This window comes from Myodes glareolus, chromosome 1, assembly GCF_982192425.1.
Source record: "Myodes glareolus chromosome 1, mMyoGla1.1, whole genome shotgun sequence".
Classification (NCBI taxonomy): Eukaryota; Metazoa; Chordata; class Mammalia; order Rodentia; family Cricetidae; genus Myodes; species Myodes glareolus.
Genome location: NC_142026.1, coordinates 96,740,923 through 96,759,129, shown reverse-complemented (window position 1 = coordinate 96,759,129; position 18,207 = coordinate 96,740,923). Strand labels below are relative to the sequence as shown.

General features: G+C 42.9%; 1 protein-coding gene across 4 annotated transcripts in view; it reads left to right on the top strand.

Moving 5' to 3' along the window:
- The window catches only part of Ros1 (ROS proto-oncogene 1, receptor tyrosine kinase), a 131,582-nt gene extending 126,660 nt beyond the window's left edge, over positions 1 to 4,922 (top strand). For all 4 annotated transcript variants that reach the window (XM_087910994.1, XM_087910983.1, XM_087911003.1 and 1 more), the window contains one exon: positions 1,178 to 4,922. In XM_087910994.1, coding sequence (XP_087767120.1) covers positions 1,178 to 1,488 — 311 coding nt within the window. In that variant the 3' untranslated portion in view covers positions 1,489 to 4,922. The remainder of the gene's footprint in view (positions 1 to 1,177) is intronic.
- Positions 4,923 to 18,207: the final 13,285 nt, after the last annotated feature.

Sequence of the window (18,207 nt, the reverse complement as noted above, 5' to 3'; positions counted from 1 at the left end):
TAGACGACTTGGGTAGCATGATTGACACTCTAGGTTCAACCTCCTGTACTGTGTACAAGAAAACACTAAAGCAAGAGGAAAGAGCTACAAGGAAAGTTCCCTCGCTTAATCTGCATTTCTGCTAGGATTTTTACCTCATTCAGGGATACCTTGGGAACGCTATTTAAAATGGCAGCTCCTTTCCATGCTGTTGTTCTTTAGGTCTTCAACCTGTGTGATGTGACCCCTGGAGAGGGTTGAACAACCCTCAGCATACCACATACTTCATTGCAATTTACACCAGTAGCAACATTAGTTATGAAGCAGCAATGCAGATCATTTTATGGCTGGGGGTCAACGCATCATGTGGACCTGTATTAAAGGGTCACAGCACTAGGAAGGTTGAGAAGCACTGCTCTAGGCCTCTGCTCTGCCCATTGCTCTCCACAGTAACTGCTGTCACCCGCGGTTGGGCCTATCCGTTAACTGCCCATCCCCTTCCTTCAGAATGTCAACTCTGGAGAGCGATGACTCTGTGTTACAGTTAAGCAGTACGTGCCTTACATCTGGCAGACTGTGTATATCTTTTATCTTAACAAGCGGCCAGAAACCTGGCATGGTGGTATGCAATGGAATCTTAGCATGTGGGAGGCTGATGCAGGAGGATCCCTTTCAGTTCTTGGCCAATCTGGTCTGCATAGCAGGACCACACCTTACAAAAGGAGAAAAGAAAAATAGAGTTTGAAAGCAAGTAGGTCAATTCCCAAATATAAAGGGCTAAGCTTTTAAAGGTAGGTAGTAAGCTGTATGGTTAAGTCTGGTGAAAAGGTCAAAGGCTATTGTAGACAAGGAGCTTCCTGGGGTTCTGAACTTTTATCATAAGGGCAGTGAGCTGTTGTACATGTTTCAGTGGAGTCTCTCACTTCTGGGGTATCATGGTATTTTATCCAGTCTTTTATGTAATTGGACATACCACCTACAGTGACATGCCTGCTTCTTTTCTAGAATGCCATAGACTGAGCGACAGGAAGCCGGTCCTATTTACTTTTGTCTTTTGAGCATTTAGCTGTCCTCCTAAAAGTTTGTTAAGCAGCAATATAAAGTTGAAGTTGTCCCAGTTTTTATACAGCCTTTGTATTACTATTCCAAACAAAAGGTGTGGGGTGGATGCAGCAGTAACTTCCGTATTTGTTCACAGGTGAAGATGGTAAAATGGTTGCTTTGAATTCAGATGACACGATGCCAGTTGCATTGATGGAAACCAAGAACCAAGAAGGATTAAGCTATATGATACTCGCCACACAATGTAGCCCAGGTGAAGACAATTCTGAGAGTCCTCTAGGCCCGAAGGAATCTGGGTCCTGTGGTCTGAAGCAAGATGAGAAGCAACTGGATGCAGACAAAGATTTCGGCCAAGAACCGCAAGTGGCTTCTTGCCCTCCTGGCAGGCCTGGAGGCTTGAACTATGCCTGTCTCACTCACACTGGACAAGGAGACGTGTCTGATTAGCAGCATCCCATAGGGAAAACAGCCCTGAGACAGTCACCATGTTAAGTTACTTGCAGAAAAGAACAAATGTGTGGCGGTAGTCTATGACTCTGAACGGATACAGCGATGTTCCTGAGTTCTGATCTTGGTTCCAAGAGCCCTTTGGTTTCATTCATTAGCATTCCCTTTACCAGCAGCCCAACCTTCAGTTGGTTATGAGAGGGGCCTTCCTGTCTTTGGAAATCCCAGGATAATTCTGAAGTCTGGGAAGAAAATACCAAGGTCACTCTCCTGGGCAGCCCTTTACTTTAAAGCACTGCCTGCCCCGCTGTCTGGGATGCAGTACAAACATCATTGTGCAATGGTTAGCGACAGGAATAGGTCCATTCAAGAACCTGAATGGGGGTTGGGTGGGTGAGGTCTGCTAATGACCACCTGTCCTGCTGATGACCTTAAAGAGGATGCAGGAGACGATGAGGAACACGTAGAGGAGGGGGCCGCCATAGCCATGAGAAATCATCTGGCATGCTGTTATTCCACTAACATATTCTCTTTAATCACCACTGTAAAATATTCCGTATTTTTGGAAACTCGGAAGAGCAGCTTTAGGCGTAGTGAAAACAGGACCGTGGAATCCTCTGAATCTCAAAGCTGAACATTCTGTGACCCTTGGGTGGCATAAAAATAATCTTGTGATTTTAAAAAAGATTTTATGTATAGTTTTTATTTTGTGTGTATGAGTGTTTGCCTGCCTGTTTGCATGTGCACCACATGTGTGCTCGGTGCTCGCAGAAGCCAGAAGGGAGCGTGGGATCTCCTGGAACTGGAGTTCCAGGAGGTTGTGAGCTGCCGCAGTGGGTGATGGGAAGAGCACCTAGTGCTCCTAATTGCTGGCTCTACCCTCTAGCCCCTGTCTAGTGATTTTTATGCTCCAATGGAAACGTTACAAGGACTGATTGGGGGAAGTGACTGGAATATAGCTCAGTGGAGAGCACTCAACTAGCTGCATGAAGCCCTTGGTTCTGTCCCAGCACCACACACACATATGCGCATGTGTTCACACTCACATAGCACTATTTTTTGTCAGGCATTTTTCGTATACAAAACCTAGAATAAATTATCCTTAAAATTAAATGTAAGTGATTACACACTTTTACTTACAGCTGAGTAATTTGTATCAGCGACACGGAAGGATAAACACCTACCTGAGAAGAGCTGGAACGATACTCAGAAAGTCGGTTTGCTTTTGAAGTTGCACAGTGGCATCTTACACCTGAAGTGCTGCCCTATCCATGCTGATGTGGCTAGTCTGTGTTGGAACACTTGCTAAAGACTCCTTTGGGAGATCATAAACCTGCCTCCATCTCTGGTAATCTTTAATGTACCTGGTGCCTGAGAACCTGAACAGGTGACTGGCAGCAGGTGAACACAGAGAAGTGAATGCCTTAGGTTGGGGGTGCACAGCCTTGTAGTTAAGGTACAGAATTTGCATCCACTTTGCCACATACCCAGCATAGTTCCTCTCTGTTCATGGAAGCCTCTGTCATTCCTTTAATTAGTTCAGAACATGAGACCCTCCCTTTTCTCTACTGAAGACTTCTACACCACTCTCAGAGTGGGAACTGGCTCATGTCTGCTCTCTCAGAATCTCCTGCATCAGGGAGGCAAACCTGCAACCTCCTTTCACCCCACCCCCGCCAAACTCTTGCACCCAGGCTGCTCACTCAGAGTTCATGGCACCAGAGGAGGCAGCAGAGGGAATCTGCTTTTGCAGTCCCAATAGCCAGACAGACCGGTTTTGCTGGCTGCTCCTCCTTGATCCCTGCTCTAAGGTCTTCCTTCTTCCTGGGATTCTGCCAGCCACCTCCAAATCCTTTTGGTAAATCCTTCTAAATCAGAGGTATTTCTGTTATCTGTAACTTGAAATTCATTCTACCAGCTCCACAGAGCTCTGTTTTGGAAAAGGCAAATGTATCTGAGATGCTAAAATGAATTAGATTTACAGCATAATATATTTTCACTGTAATTAGACAATCCACAGATATCTGTAGGCGAATAGGCAGTACAACTGTCATGTTTCAGCTAAGAAGTTTGCTAACAGTCTTACAACAATTCATAATAGAAAATACTAGCAGGATCATTTAATAAAAATAAAGTGGTGGCTGAAAATCTTGTATGTAAACTGTGTTACAGAGAAAAATAATTGCTGAAATGTAACTGATTTGTTAATTACATAATTGTACTTCTATCAGTGAAAATCAATTCTGGAAATATTAGAGAGAAAAACAGACAATGGATAAAAATGTATGTGTTAAAATGTATTTACTATGTTCAACAGAAAAAGAAAATCCTTAATTTTTTTTTGTTTGTTTTCAAGGTATGACCTGGAAATGTTAGAGATGGGAAAACAGTGCTTGCAAATGGAAAAGCTATGGATGGGAAAGGTTTATACGAAAAAGCTGGCTTGGTAAATTTAATTTTCACTTAAAATTGTTTAAGGAAAAGAAATAATCTTTAAAAACACTCTAAGTATGTTGAAAACGAGAAGTATAATTTATAGGGCTGGAGCGATGACTCCGTGGGAGAAAGACTTGCTAAGCAATCTGAGAGTTTGTTTGGATCCCCAATGTAAGTGTAAAAAGGGGCACTGTGCCCCTCTGACTCCAGCACTGGAGGTGGAGGCAGGAGGACACTGGGCACTTTGTGGCTGGCCAGCCTAACTGATACAGTGAATTACTGATTCAGAGGGAGAATGTGTCTCCAAACAAACAAGCAGAAAACTAAAAACAACCAAAAATATCAAGGAGTGATTGAAGACATTGGGATGGTGTGTGTGTGTGTGTGTGTGTGTGTGTGTGTGTGTATGTGTGTGTGTGCGTGCATATCCAACACACACAACCCACGTGTAGTTTAGCCTTGTCAACTGAATAAAAGTTTACCTAACACACACACACACACACACACACACACACACACACACACACAGAGCTATAATTCTAATTAAAATGTTTTATTCAAGGGCTTGTGAGATGGCTTTGTAATAAAGGTGATTGCTGTCACCAATCTTAATGACCTGAGTTCTGTCCCTGGGGTTCCACACAATGGAAGGAAACAATATACTTCTGAAAACTGTCCTGTGGCCTCTACAAATAGGTGTCAGGAAAATAAAAGTTTTACTTAGGGTTTTCAAGAGGCAGCCATATTTTCCTGGGCCCACTCACCACTGCTGACACATCCTCGGCTTTGAAAGCCTGTGACCATTCTATGCTCTCCTGTCCCTACTCCTCAGGACCAGCTCATATTCCAATATTCTGGAAAAGCCTACTCCTAATTCTGTTACCTCTTCCATCTCAGAGTTTCTGCTGTCTTTGTTTTTATATCTCATGTCAGTAACATGTGTATTACCATTCACTTTCTGTATTTTACCTACATAAATAAATTCCAATTTTCCTGAACATAGGTGGTATCTTCTATCCCTCTGCATATTTTGTAAGGCAAAGTAGGCGTCCATGTTTAGAATGTTATTGGGTAGGCATCCATGTTTAGTATGTTGTTAGGTTGGCATCTATGTTTAGTATGTTGTTGGGTAGGCATCCATGTTTAGTACATTGTTGGGTAGGCATCCATGTTTAGTATGTTATTGGGTAGGTGTCCATGTTTAATATGTTGTTGGGTAGGTATCCATGTTTGGTATGTTGTTGATAGGCTTTATGTTTAGTATATTTCTGAAACATTTCAGAACAAGCCCTGGCCCACAGATCATATGGGGACATCAGAAAATTAGTATAAAGTCAAGAGGACTCCAAAGGAGTCTTTCAACCCTAAGTTGTTTTCAGACACTGAAGTCAGTGGTAAGTTGGTTGGCGAGGGTTGCTTTGAGGCTCACATCAGATGTACACAAGGCATTCTAGGAACCCTGGAAGTGACGGTAAACATAGAAAGCAGGAAAACTTATATTTTCATTCTCAACTCACCCACAGTCTCAAGTCCTCAGAGTGGCCCTGTAGGTCCAGGATAAGCCCTTGGCTTCTCTTTGACACACTCTCTCTGTGTTAGCTTTCTTTTTGAAGTTGGTCAGGGATACACGGTGCCTGAACCCAGTACTTGTGTCACTCTTCCCAGGTGTTATTTTACTCAATGACAATTAAGACGCTAACACACACCCTCTAAGCAAGATTATAAATATATATTTTTGGGCATGTCTGTTCAGGTTCTTATTCTCAGCATATATAAAAATGAGGTGTACATATAATATTAATTAGATATTTTGTAATGTCTGAATACACAGGTACACACACACTGCCCTCTAGATCTGTTCTCATACATGAACTTGTTTTTATATCTAGAGCAATTGTGGTGCCATAAATAAAGAAAAATGCAGACAGTAGAGGAGCAAACACAGCCTTCCACAGTGTTACAGGGTCCGGATTTCAGAAACTCAGGGAAGGGAGGACTGTTGGGAAAAATCTTAAAACAAAGGATGGCAATATTTGGAGGATACCACTTCCCCCGCTGAATTTTTGCTTACCAGACCCTTCAGGTCCCGCAGAATGAGTGAGTGTCTCGCTCCTCCCCAAAGGAATAACACAGTCCTTTAGGGGATGATGCGAAAGAGGCCTCTTCCTTCCCAGTCACCCATTCACCTGATTACCAGGTGAGAAACTGCAGTTAATTGTCAGCAGAGTAGGCTGCATCCGAAGAAGGGAGCTCTCAGGGTTCACCAACATGTGCTCGCAGCAGCTGGGGGATTGTAGGGAGTGCGTGACGTCCTGAGTGAATGTGTACTGTTGATATAGACACAGCCATGTCAAAGACCCCAGTGCCTCAGACCCATGGGCCTTACAAAGTCTTCCTTCAGGGTGTGGGGGTGGGAGGGATGGATGAGGCTTAGAAGGAAGGCAAAGCCTCTGGTCTGTGCTGCGGATATTGAACTCTTGTAGGAAAATTGTCTGCTGTAGTTCTTCGGTCCAGATGTTTATTGCCTGAAGACTCCTTTGTTATAGCGACCCCTCCTACTCAGAGTAACTAAACTGTCTCCTTGTTCTACTGTATGTAATAACCAACCTCTAATAACCAAGCCTCCTTGTTTAGCTCTTTGTAATAAACTCTTCCTTGGCTAATCATATGTGGTAATCCCACCCGGCCCCCATTCAACTGTATGCAAGAAACATGCTGAGTTTCCTGGGTGCTGTGGCTTTTCCGTCAGAGAGTCCAGATTACCCAATCCCACTTTTACTGTCCATGTGTCTGTGCATCTATCACTTCTTTTTATTTCCTTATTGCCCCTAGTCAGGGTTCCAGGACCCAAGCCACGCAAGGATTTGGCAGGGAATAATGTAAGAATTATGTTCCAAAGCTACCCGGTGAAAATTCACTCATTGAGTGAGATTTTTTCATGAACTGAATGTGATATTATGACCTGGATAAGATTCATGGAGATGAGCCACACGTGTGGCCTTGGAAGTCTGGAGCCAATGAAAGCCAACGCTATGTCTGGTAGGAAGGAAGAGGAAGGAACAAAAGGGTTGAGGGAGGTGGGGATGCTGGAATGGGCATGCTGTGTGAAGTCAGAAGACCTCCCTGAGTCCACTAGTTTACCAGTCTCCAGGAAGTGCTGATAAGTAAGAGAGGCACCTTCCAAAAATCACCAAGAATCTCAGTGGTCAGCCATAGCTGCAGACCACAGCTAATGCCAGGAGACAAGGTCCCAGAGCTGGGGCTGCTAATACTCATGGGTGTGGTGCAGGCCTTATAGTGATGGTGACCAGATGACTCTACATCAGGAGCCCCTGTGAGCTTGGTGATGGAGAAGCAAAGTGATTTGCCCAGAAATCCTGAAGGGATTAACTGGAGGGGGAGGACCCCTCCCTTAGTGAGCAGCACCTTCTGGTGGGGGCCCAGATCAAAAGTGGCTGAGGGAGAAGTTATGGCACAGGACTGCTTTTGCCTGCCCACCTTTGCTCCCTGCTGGCAAGTGCATTGGCCCCACTGTTACTGCTCCTGCCATCCTTCACCAGTAGCAGAGTCCAGCTTCAGCTTCTGGGGTTTTCCAATGCCGTCTGAAAACTTGCAAGTCTCCAAGAGTACCCCAGGCTGGCAGTACCGACCGGGTTGTGGGACACTGAGACATCTGTCCTTGTGGAATGAATCAGTGAGGTTCTCAGCCCCACCCAGCAGTGTACACTGGGTCAGCCCTATGCAGATGCTTGCCCTCTGCCCTGTAGATCCATCCTACTTTGATTTCCCTCTCTCTAGTGATGAGAGAGAATTTATTTCTAAATTTTTCATTATTTGACAATTTTACATCTATATTTTATTACCTATTTTTTATTTATTTAGTGTGTATGTGTGTGTGTGTGAAAGAGAGGGAGGGAGGGAAGGAGGGAGGGAGAGAGAGAGAAAGAGAGAGAGAGAGAGAGAGAGACTACATGAGAGGAAACATAGGATATTTATCTTTCTGCATCTGGCTTGTTTTATTTAACATGATCATTTCCGTTCAGCTCCATTCATTTTCCTGCAAATGAAATGACATCATCCCGTTCTCCTTAAAGCCAAATGAAGCTCTAATGAGTATGTATACCACATTTTTTTTCTGCTGGTGAGCATCTAGGCTAGTTCCATATCTTGGTTATGGTAAGTAGTGTGGTAAAAAATGTGGATGTCTCTGGGGTGCGGTGGCTCAGCTGTCTCCAGGTACACCTGAGAGTGTACCAGCTCTGGCTGTCCTGGAACTTGCTCTGTAGAGCAGGTTGGCCTCGAACTCACAAAGATCCACCTGCCTCTGCTGGGATTAAAGGCGTGCACCACCATCACCTGGGCACCTGAGAGCTATAATTGCAGCATTTGGTTGTTCTACTTATAATTTTTTGTAGGTCCTCCATATTGATTTCCATCCTGGCTACATAAGTTTGTAAGCTTACTCATTCCTATCAACAGTGTGTAAGGGTTTCTCTTTCCCAGCTAACATTTGCTGTTTGTGTTTCTGAAGACAGCCATTCTGACTGGGGTGAGATCGACTCTCCATATAGTTGGCTTTTGTTTGTTTGTTGTTAAGGTGGGGTTTAGATCTGGAGAGAAGGCTGGTCTTAACCCAATGGTTAAGAACACTTGTTGCTCCAGGAGAGGACCTGGGTTTGGATCCTAGCAGACACATGGTGGCTCACAACCATATGTAACTCTGGTTCCTGGGGATCTAATTCTCTCTTCTGACATCCCTGGGCACCAGACATGCAGGCAGAATGACACATAAAACAAAATTGCCTTTAAAAAAGGAAAGGTCTGATATAGCAGAGCCTGGCCTCCAATCCTGACCTCTTTCCTCCTCCACCTCCCAAGTTCTGGGGATTACAGCTGTGTACTGCCGTGCCTACCTTGAAGCTGCTTTGATGTACATCTCCCTGATGGATAAATACGAACATTTTGTCTATTTGTTGGACATTTCTTCTTCTGAGGACTCATTGTCTAATTTGTTTGCCTATTTATTGATGAGATAATTTGGTTTTTATTGTTCAGTGTTTGGCATTCTTTATAAATTCAAGATATTCTTCCCGTTAGATGGGTAGATGGGGAATACTTTCTCTCACTCTGCAGCCTCTCTTCTCCCTTCGGTGACGGTTTCTCTTGCTGGGCAGGAGCCTTTTAATTTCCTGCACTCTCATCTGTCGATCCTCCGGATCCTTTCCGGAACCATTAGAGTCCTTTTCAGAAGTGGTTTCCCTGTGTTTCCTCTGGCAGTTTCGAGTCTTCTATTAGGGGGCTTTGATCCATTTGGAAATGATTTTGGTACAGGGTGAGAGATAATAAACTTTTCTCGTGTGTGTTATTTTGGCTTTTTAAAGACAGGAAATATTGTAGCCTGTGCTGTATAAACGGGAATGGTCCCTGAGAGAAGGAAGAACAAAGATGTAAGAGGGGGCGGTACTACTGAAGCGACATCTTTGAGGAGAGGACACAGACTGAGGGTCTCTGTACACGTGTACGCGGCAAAGTGACACTTGACACCCTTTGGCTCCTCCTAAGTGTGACAGGCTCTCCCAGTTCTTTTTAATCAGAGGATTTTCTTTACTGAAGCTGACTTCCAGATTTTCATTTTTAAAAACTTGTCCTCCAAATCTCAGGTCAAGCTATATTTTAAAATTTGTTCATACATAATTAAATGAAATATTTTAACGCAATGACAATTTTCTGCAATGGTTGATGGTATCTGCTCAAAGTGGTAACATCAAGTTTAGGGTTAAAAAAAAGAGGAGTACAGAGTGAGTGAGAAGACTGTTGCACTGTGGCGGCCTTCTCGGTCCTGAATTAGGGATGATGTCATTATTTAAGCGCCAAACAGACAGTCAGATGAGTGACAGGAATTCCCACAAAGGTGTGGTTGCTCACTATGGTCTAGGATGGAGACAAGGCTTTGTGGAGGAGCAAAAACTTAAGCCCTTTGCAACAACCTTTGGATAAGTGAGCAATGAGGCATTTTAATATGAAGTGGAAACTTACAGAATCCGTCTGAGAGATTTTAGGACAGACTCCTCTCATCCAGAGCAGCCAGCCAGCTGTAACAGCTATGATTTGGTAGTCTGGGGACTTCTGGGCTCTGTATTATGATTCGCGATACTATCTGATGGTGAATTTATACCCTGCCGATTATAAGGCGATCATAGCATCTCAGAGCTTTTGCAGCATTCCTATAGACACGAGGGACCAGGCAGCACCAGGGTGAGACCAGAGAACCGGGAGGTAATGTGCAAAGCAGTTTTTATTTTCTTGTGCTTACTTCTGAGTCTCCCCTCTCCATCTCCCAAGTGCTGAAATTGCATGTACGTGTACCACCAGGCCCTTATATGGTGCTGCGAATGGAACCCAGAACTTTGTGTATGCTAGACAACCACGTCGTCTGTCCTATGGGGGGTGGTGGCGATTCCACTGTCATCTTTAGAGTTTATTCTAGTTAGAATAGCAATACTTTGTATGTAATTAAAGTAAGAAATCCTGCTGATTAAGGGGGTGATAAAAATTACATGTTCATCCCAAATCCACAAAAATATATTTGGAAGCATCATGATGGGAAAAATGTAAATACAGCAAAGCTGGTAATTAAAAAGCATGTTCTGTCCTCCCTGTGTTGTTGTCCTTCAGAACAGTAGGGTTTGTGGGGCTTGTGTCTCTGCTTCAGTTTCCTAAGACTGAACATCTACATTAACTGGGGGCTCAGGTGTCTAGCCCCACTATTGAAAGTTGTCCTTTTTTTCCGTTTTGTTTTTATTACATTTTATATCTCATGAAAAACGAGAGAGATGTCACTATGCCTTGGCGAATTTTTAAATTTTTCAATCCTGTTTATAATGACATAATTCTTTAACTATTCAATGACCAACCCCACATTTTCAGTGCATTGAAGAAAAGGGGGGTTATCGCTTTTGCTAATCTGTTAAATAGTTTAAGACTGTTAAGTATAAAATTGTGAATGATTTTTCTGGATAATTCAAGTTGAATATAATTTCAATTATTGGATGGTGAGCTTATATCCTCCTGAAAACTAGAAGATAGCTTATAGTTACCCCTTATCCCACCCCAGGATTTGAACCCATTTTCCTGACCTTGTCTACTTGATTAAAAAGAAAGTCTGAGTGAAGAATGTGTTTTTAAAAGACACCCTTGAACAAGAAAGAACAAATCGTATGCTCTGTGCCCTATGTTTCTTACCCATATTTGTCTGTCAATGACATTCTGCTGGTAGGGAAGAAGCTGCCTGAGGTAAAATGAGATTTCAAAGAGAGAACCAGGGAGATTTCACCCTCACAGCAAAGCACCTCTCGGGCAGTGTTTACAAAGACATCAAGGAATTCCATAAAACAGCCAGTGCAGGGGAAGAAATAAGTCATATGATACTGGAGCAAAAGTATCCCGTTGCTTTCTGGAGAGGGTTACTTACACAGTGAGAAAAATGCAGAAAGAGAAGGCAGGGAGACTATACCTAGCAAAATGAGGAGCAATAACACAGTCATTTGGTTTTGTTTTCAGCTACTTCTCCGTAATACCATTTTTGGCACTGGGCCGATAAAGCGGTTCTAAAGAGGAGGTCAAGGCTGCTGTGTGAGAACCGATTTCTGTCAACAAATCCCAATCATCAGTGTTACTTCTACAAAGTGTTAGCTTAGAAATGTAAGAGCCTTGGCTTTTTCCTCTCTTGAATGAAATGCTTGTTTGAAGTGTTCTAATGAAGCTTTCAAATTATAAAGTCAAAGGAAACATTTCCTATTAGTAAATGCAGAGCATATAAAATATAAACTCCAACAGAAATGTTGATAAGATTTGCTAATTAGTAACTGGATTAGTAATTAGTAACTAGAACCACACAATTATTGACAAGGAATAAAATAATAGTTTTGTCTTCTAAATTCAGTGTACTTTTAATGCCATTTTTTTGTGTAAGGATAATTGTATATATATATATTCATTTATGTATTTTTGACAGGAAGTAGAAATAATCATGAAAAAAATGGACTGGGAAAAATGGCTCAACAGTTAGGAGCACTTGTTGCTCTTGCAGAGGACCCAGGGCTCATTCCCAGTACATCCATGGAGGCTCACAAGCACCAACGACTCTAGTAAGACGGGGTTCTTCTGACTCTGTGGGCACCAAGCACACACATGGGGACCATGCATGCATGCAATGTGAAACATTCAAATGCAAAGTAAAATGAATAAACCAAAAAAAAAATTAAAAAGCAAGAATGGATTGAGAAAATCCATCAAAGTTAGTGCTTCCTAAGAGATCAAGGAAACAAAACAGAAAAGGAAAGAAGCAGCTGCTGCTGAGGCTAAGGATGGGATTCCAGCAAGGCGAGGAGGACATTTGTTTGGACATCTTAGCTAACGGAAGCTTGCTTTTACCAAATACATGGAAACATTCGCAGAGACGCTATGATCCGAGGAAAAAAATGATGCCCTTGTGAAAAGATTAGTTTTTGTTTGATTTGAGTTAGTTTTCCTAAGTGAAACATTTCAAACCCACAGTAAATGCTTTGCCAAAGTAATGGGTATTTTAGGCAATTATGTATAGTTGTGCACATGGGTGTATGTACTCGAAAGGCTAAACATAAGTTCCTCAGCAAAAGCACTTGCCTATTTTCCGAATGGGAAACGTGTCTGTGGGAAAGTGAACTTGGCTCCAGCGAGTCACCTCTGCTGTCAGTGCCGCCCTTCCTGAACGCAGGGCTTGGAGGTCATGGCTGGAAACAACTCCGAGTCCTTCGGGGAGGCTGCCTTGCCTTTTTAGGCTATGAGGGTCTCTCTGTGTTTAGGGTAACATGATTGACAGCTCCGCTCCAACTCCAATTAGCACTCTATAATTTATTAGCTTCTGCTTTCAGATTATGTGCTAACTTCACAAATATTTCAACCATGGAAACGGCAGCTATCAAGTGTCTGTTTCCCGACTCCAAAGGGCTGGAGTGAAATCCAAGGAAATAACGGTACAGTTGGTCTGTCAAGTGAGAATAATCATTTGTCTGTGCCTGTCTGAGGGCATGAGGTCTCTGGTTTCTCTGGTTTCACATGCGTGTGTGCATGTGTGCGTGTGTGCATGTGTGCATGTGTGCACGCATGTGTGTGCATGTGTGTACGTGCATGCATGTGATTTGTGGATAAGTAGATTCTTCTGTAAAGACTCAGGAATACAGTTTTTGTATTACCAGACTTTATTTATGGATGATGAGGAAGAACCAGTTTAAGAAAATATGAAAATTGCTTGTTCAGTCCTTTCGCTTTTATGAATATCATGACTCCTGTCACACGCAAACGGCAACTGTGGTAATGACGCTGTCATTGTAATCCCAGATTTAGGAATATATAATACCTTATAAAGCTCTAGTAAGGAGAAATGGAATGCAGGTGTAAAGAGTTTGACAATCAAATACGAGCCACTTTTATGCAATTGCCAGCAAACTAATTAAAATGAGTTTATAAATTAATCTCATTTCCCAGCTTTGTTTAAAGTCTTTCAGATATCTTTCCACTTTCCTCTCATGCTGTGACCCCATTCTATGAGTTGCACTGAAAATGGACTCTATGGAAATGGCAAGTGATATTGAAAGCCATCTTTCCTTCTTCCTCTAATTCATTGAGTGTTTAATAAAGACAGCGTGCCTGTTCACTGTGGTAGAATTTACATAAATGCAATTTCTGAGTCTAAGCAAAATGGAGATTAAAATAACATTGAGTTCCTTCCTCCAGTGCAAACTGGCACACAAAATATAGTGTCCACCCAGAGCAAGTGGCCAGAACAGCCTTTAATCAGGGAGTGTGAGTCCCTTCACCCACCAGTTCTAGCCTCCCTCCCATCCAACCTGGGAATCAATCATGTTAGAGTTTGCCACCCATTGAAATAGAACTTCAAAGGGGGAAATGAGATAGGATAGCAAATTCTTTTCAACTAAAGGAACAGAGCAGATAGAGTTCCCCTTGCTGGCTGAGTCCATTCTCAGCCAGAGGGCAATAGGCAGGAGGCTTACTTGGCGGTGGACAGCAGTCTCTCCCCTTTTCATCACCTCTTCCTTAGCTCAGGCCAAGTGTAGAGGGAGGCTCTGGTTGAGCTGGACAGAGTGCCAAAGATGTGATTGCTGGCAGATCAAAATTTTCTCAGACCCTCAACCAGGTGTGATAAGACATAAAAAAAGACACCTGCCTTTTATTGTACCGTCCTTCATTTTCTTATATTTCTTTCTCCAACTACTGGAACTTTTTGGGTCTTTACGACTATTAATATTAGAGAGACATGCAGGGATGTTCTTATTTTACATGGAGCCATGGTGGCCTTACAGCATGCCAGCTAGACTTGCTAATTCCAAAGTTCTCTTCGACGCTCTTATTATTCAGTTTTTCAAGATCATTCCACACTTCGACTTTGGGAAGGTATAAAGCAGAATGAAACACCGTCCCTGCCAGGTTGCTGGAGCCTGGGCTGGCTCAGCAGTCTGGACGGGCTGTTCAAGACTGTCCTAAAGGCCAGTTCCAGTGAATGAGTCTCCCCACATGCAACCTGATATTCAGGTCAGATGCAGCTCAGGTAGTTTCAGCAATCAGAACCTCGTGGCTAGGGAAATGTTTCTGTGGGCTGTGGTCACAGGCTTTAGGGGTGCTATTGCAGATGGAGCGCAGGTAATGAGCCTCCTCCTGTGGGGCATACACAGAGAGGAGGTGCCTTGCCAGGAACAGACCATGACACCTTCTTCCATGGCATACTTAATGGCTGATTCTGAGAAGCACACTGGGACTTCATGCTTAATATTTATGCTTGCATATACCAGTGATCCGTGCCAGTGGAACATGGATTAAAAAATCCACAGAGAAGTCCAGAGTTAATTTTAGTTATTGCTTCAATCCAACCCTCCACCTCTTGCATGTCTTGGTTAGGTTGGGTGTGAAGAACTTGAGAGCAATGAAGGCTGTTAAATACTGAAATGAATTAATACGCAGTTGCTCTTTCCTGGAGAAGAATAGAGACCTGAACCAATCTGGAGAGTCTAAAGGCAGTGTCCTATGATGGAGTTTATACTATGCCCAGGGACAGCCCCTTTGAGTCTCAGGAGCCTATGTACTCTTCAGTCTCTCTACCTTTGATTCTTTGCCTCTTTCCCTTTTTTCACATTCTGCTGCAGAGAATATGAACAGCAGAGAGAGATAGAAGATCTGAGAAGCAGCGATTGCAGTACGTGGCAGACTAACTTCCATGCTTGCCTCTCTGTGTTTTATCTTGACCCTGCCACTTAGGTACTTTCTAACTGAGTGAAGGACTTCCCTTCTGTGTGCTGCAAACCTCACAGCGAGAAGGAGGTAATAAGAAATGGCATATAAGATGCTGGGCTCTCAACTGAGCTAATCCATCCACAAAGCCTCTAGATCAGTACCTGGTATGTGATAAACAACGAACATTATGTATTTGTTATCACAACAGCATGAACCCACAGTTCATGCAGTGCTTTCTATCGGCATAAAAACAGAGTCAACATTTTTGTGTTGATTAAATCTACTGAACAGATTTCCAAAAGACAGAGGAAATGGGTGAGTAACTGACAAACTTGCACTATGAATAGGGGTCTTTCATTGCTTCTTAGACTATTCTCCAAGATATGTCGTATTTGCCTCTCATATTAAATTGAAGGCCAAAATATACGCTAAAATATTTATACTTTATCAATGTAAAAAGGGCAATTTAAAAAGGGCAATCTCTCCTAGGCACCTTAATGCAAGGACACAAACAGTTTTGGCACCAACAACAATAAAAAAGAGTTATCAATTTAAAAATCTCCTTCTCTCTTTTTGATTTGGTTCCATAGACTATCTTTTTAAGATATAAAATAGCCACTATCTCAATAATCACCTTAAGGTCAGGCAGTGGTGGTACTCACTTTTAATCCCAGCAGAGGCAGAGGCAGGCAGATCTCTGTTAGTTTGTGGCCAGCCTGGTCTACGTAGTGAGTTCCAGGATGGCCAGGGTCACATAGAGAAAACCCGTCTCAAAAAAACAAAAATGAAAATAAAAATAAACAAAATTCACAAAACACCATAATCAACCAAAGGCTATGCTGTCTAAAGTCTAGGATTTACGGACTAGCAGCAACTCTTTCCTGCAAATGAATAATTCTGTAACTGACTAAATTGTCTACCTTGTGGCATCTTTTGCTGCTGGTTTCCTGAATGTCAACAGATGAGCCCTTGACTTCTTTCAGGCATGGTTTCCTCATCTATAAAACAGTGGTGTGTGGTACGACAGTAGAACCATACCTAACTTTCCATTCCTAGGTGAGGTGAGAGTAGGAAAGTTATTAATGAGAATTCATAACTCAGTGGTCATTCAGAAAAACAGCATACACACACATACCATACAAGATTTCAGCCATCAGATCATAACACTATCAATTATCATATTCTATTAAAACCGAGACATTTATTTTTATGGAACAATGCAGCATTCTCATTATATACATAGACATCAGTAATGTTCTTTTCTTCTTCCTCATCATCTCCAGCACTGCTCTTCATCCCAACACAAAAGTTAGCAACCACAACCGTAGAGATAGAGACAAAAAAGTTGTTTTGCTGACTCAGGGGACACCCCTTCTCCTTGTGATTTCTAATTCTTGCCCATAGACAGGTTTTGTGTGTGCGCGCGCGTGTGTGTGTGTCTGTGTGTGTGTCTGTGTGTGTGTCTGTGTGTGTGTGTGAGTCCTGTTTGCATTTTCATGGGGGGTGGGGTGGCAGGGTTTGTGGGAGAGAAGGTGGAGCAAAGTTTCTTTTTCCGGGCAAAACGTTCCTTGTAAAAGTAATGCTATATATACATGTTTATATATAATCTATCCAGTGCAATCACAACTGCCCTGCCAGACACTATGAAGTTCCACCTTGGTCGATGTATTTCTGGAGTTTTAAACAGCTGTCTGACAACAGCTGCATTTCAGTAAGACTTGGGCAGGTGGCTCCAGATCAGCCACTTGCCACTCATATGCAGGCTGAGGCTTCTGTATTCACAATTCACAGCAAAGAGTGTGTCTTCTTCTGTTCAGAGTGGGTGCTGTCGTGAGGGCATAGGTAAGGTGGGAGGTGGAGGCTGGGTCACAAGTAAGAAGTCTGGCTTCTTTGTACTTCTCTATCATAGTTTTTGTTGCAAATTCATACCAGTGTAAAAATTATTCACAGCAAAAAGTCTCATTTTCTTCTTCTCTTCCAAGAGTGCTTATAGTAAGTACATCAGCCAACTAAGAAATCTCACCATAGATATTTCCAGTGCTTTCGCCAAAAGTCATTAAATGCAACTTAAAAGAGATTAATTTGAGACAACATTTCTGTAAACGCAGTTTTTGGTTTTCCCACCATACGGGGAGATTTGAAGTCTCTGCCTTTCTGTGCTCTCTCACCCACTAAGCCAGACACAAATGCTGAGTCCCCGCTGGAGGTCTGAAGACAGAAGGGGGAGGGGAAGCAGACCAGCTCAGAAGATGCTCACTGAGACTAGCAAGGACCAGCAAACCAAGACCAGAAGCCATTACAAACCCATCTATGTTAGCTCTGGCTGTCACCAATGGAAGTACTCAGAGACCTGTAGGAAAGACGGTGGTCTCTCTAAAACCCATCTAGATCGTTGACTTGGTCCTGAGTCTACAAACCTGAAAATAAATAAATAAAAGATGGCATAGCAGGCAGGGGCAGGATACTTAAGGGGGGGGGGGAGACAAACACACCCTTTTTCTAATGAAACGTACACACTTCATCTACCATTGGTGGGGTGAGTGTAAAAACTACACACTTCATCTACAGCCGGTAGGGTGAGCATGAAAGCTACACACTTCACCCACCGGACAGGCAGAGTATGGTGAAGCATAGCTGATGGAGAAATAGAATCTTCATCTGAGGAAAGGGGAAAGGCCTAGCCAATACTTGGCCTTGTTTTAAACGTTTGTCATTTGCTCTAAAAAAGAAGGCAAGCCCTTCAGATCACCCCAATTTTCATCGGAATGAATGTGCGCATTTGAATTTCAACTCCAAGACAGTCACCTACAGTCTTAGCATGACCATCAAAACCAGCCTAAATTCTCCAGGGCAGTTAAGTTGATGTAAGAGACCCCAGGAGTCATCGGTACTCTGGATCAACGCTGCGCAGCGTCAGTGCAATGCCCTGGCGCCACAGGCATCACCGGAAGAAGAAACAATGGAGCCTTTTAATAGCATATTTTATTTAACCCAATA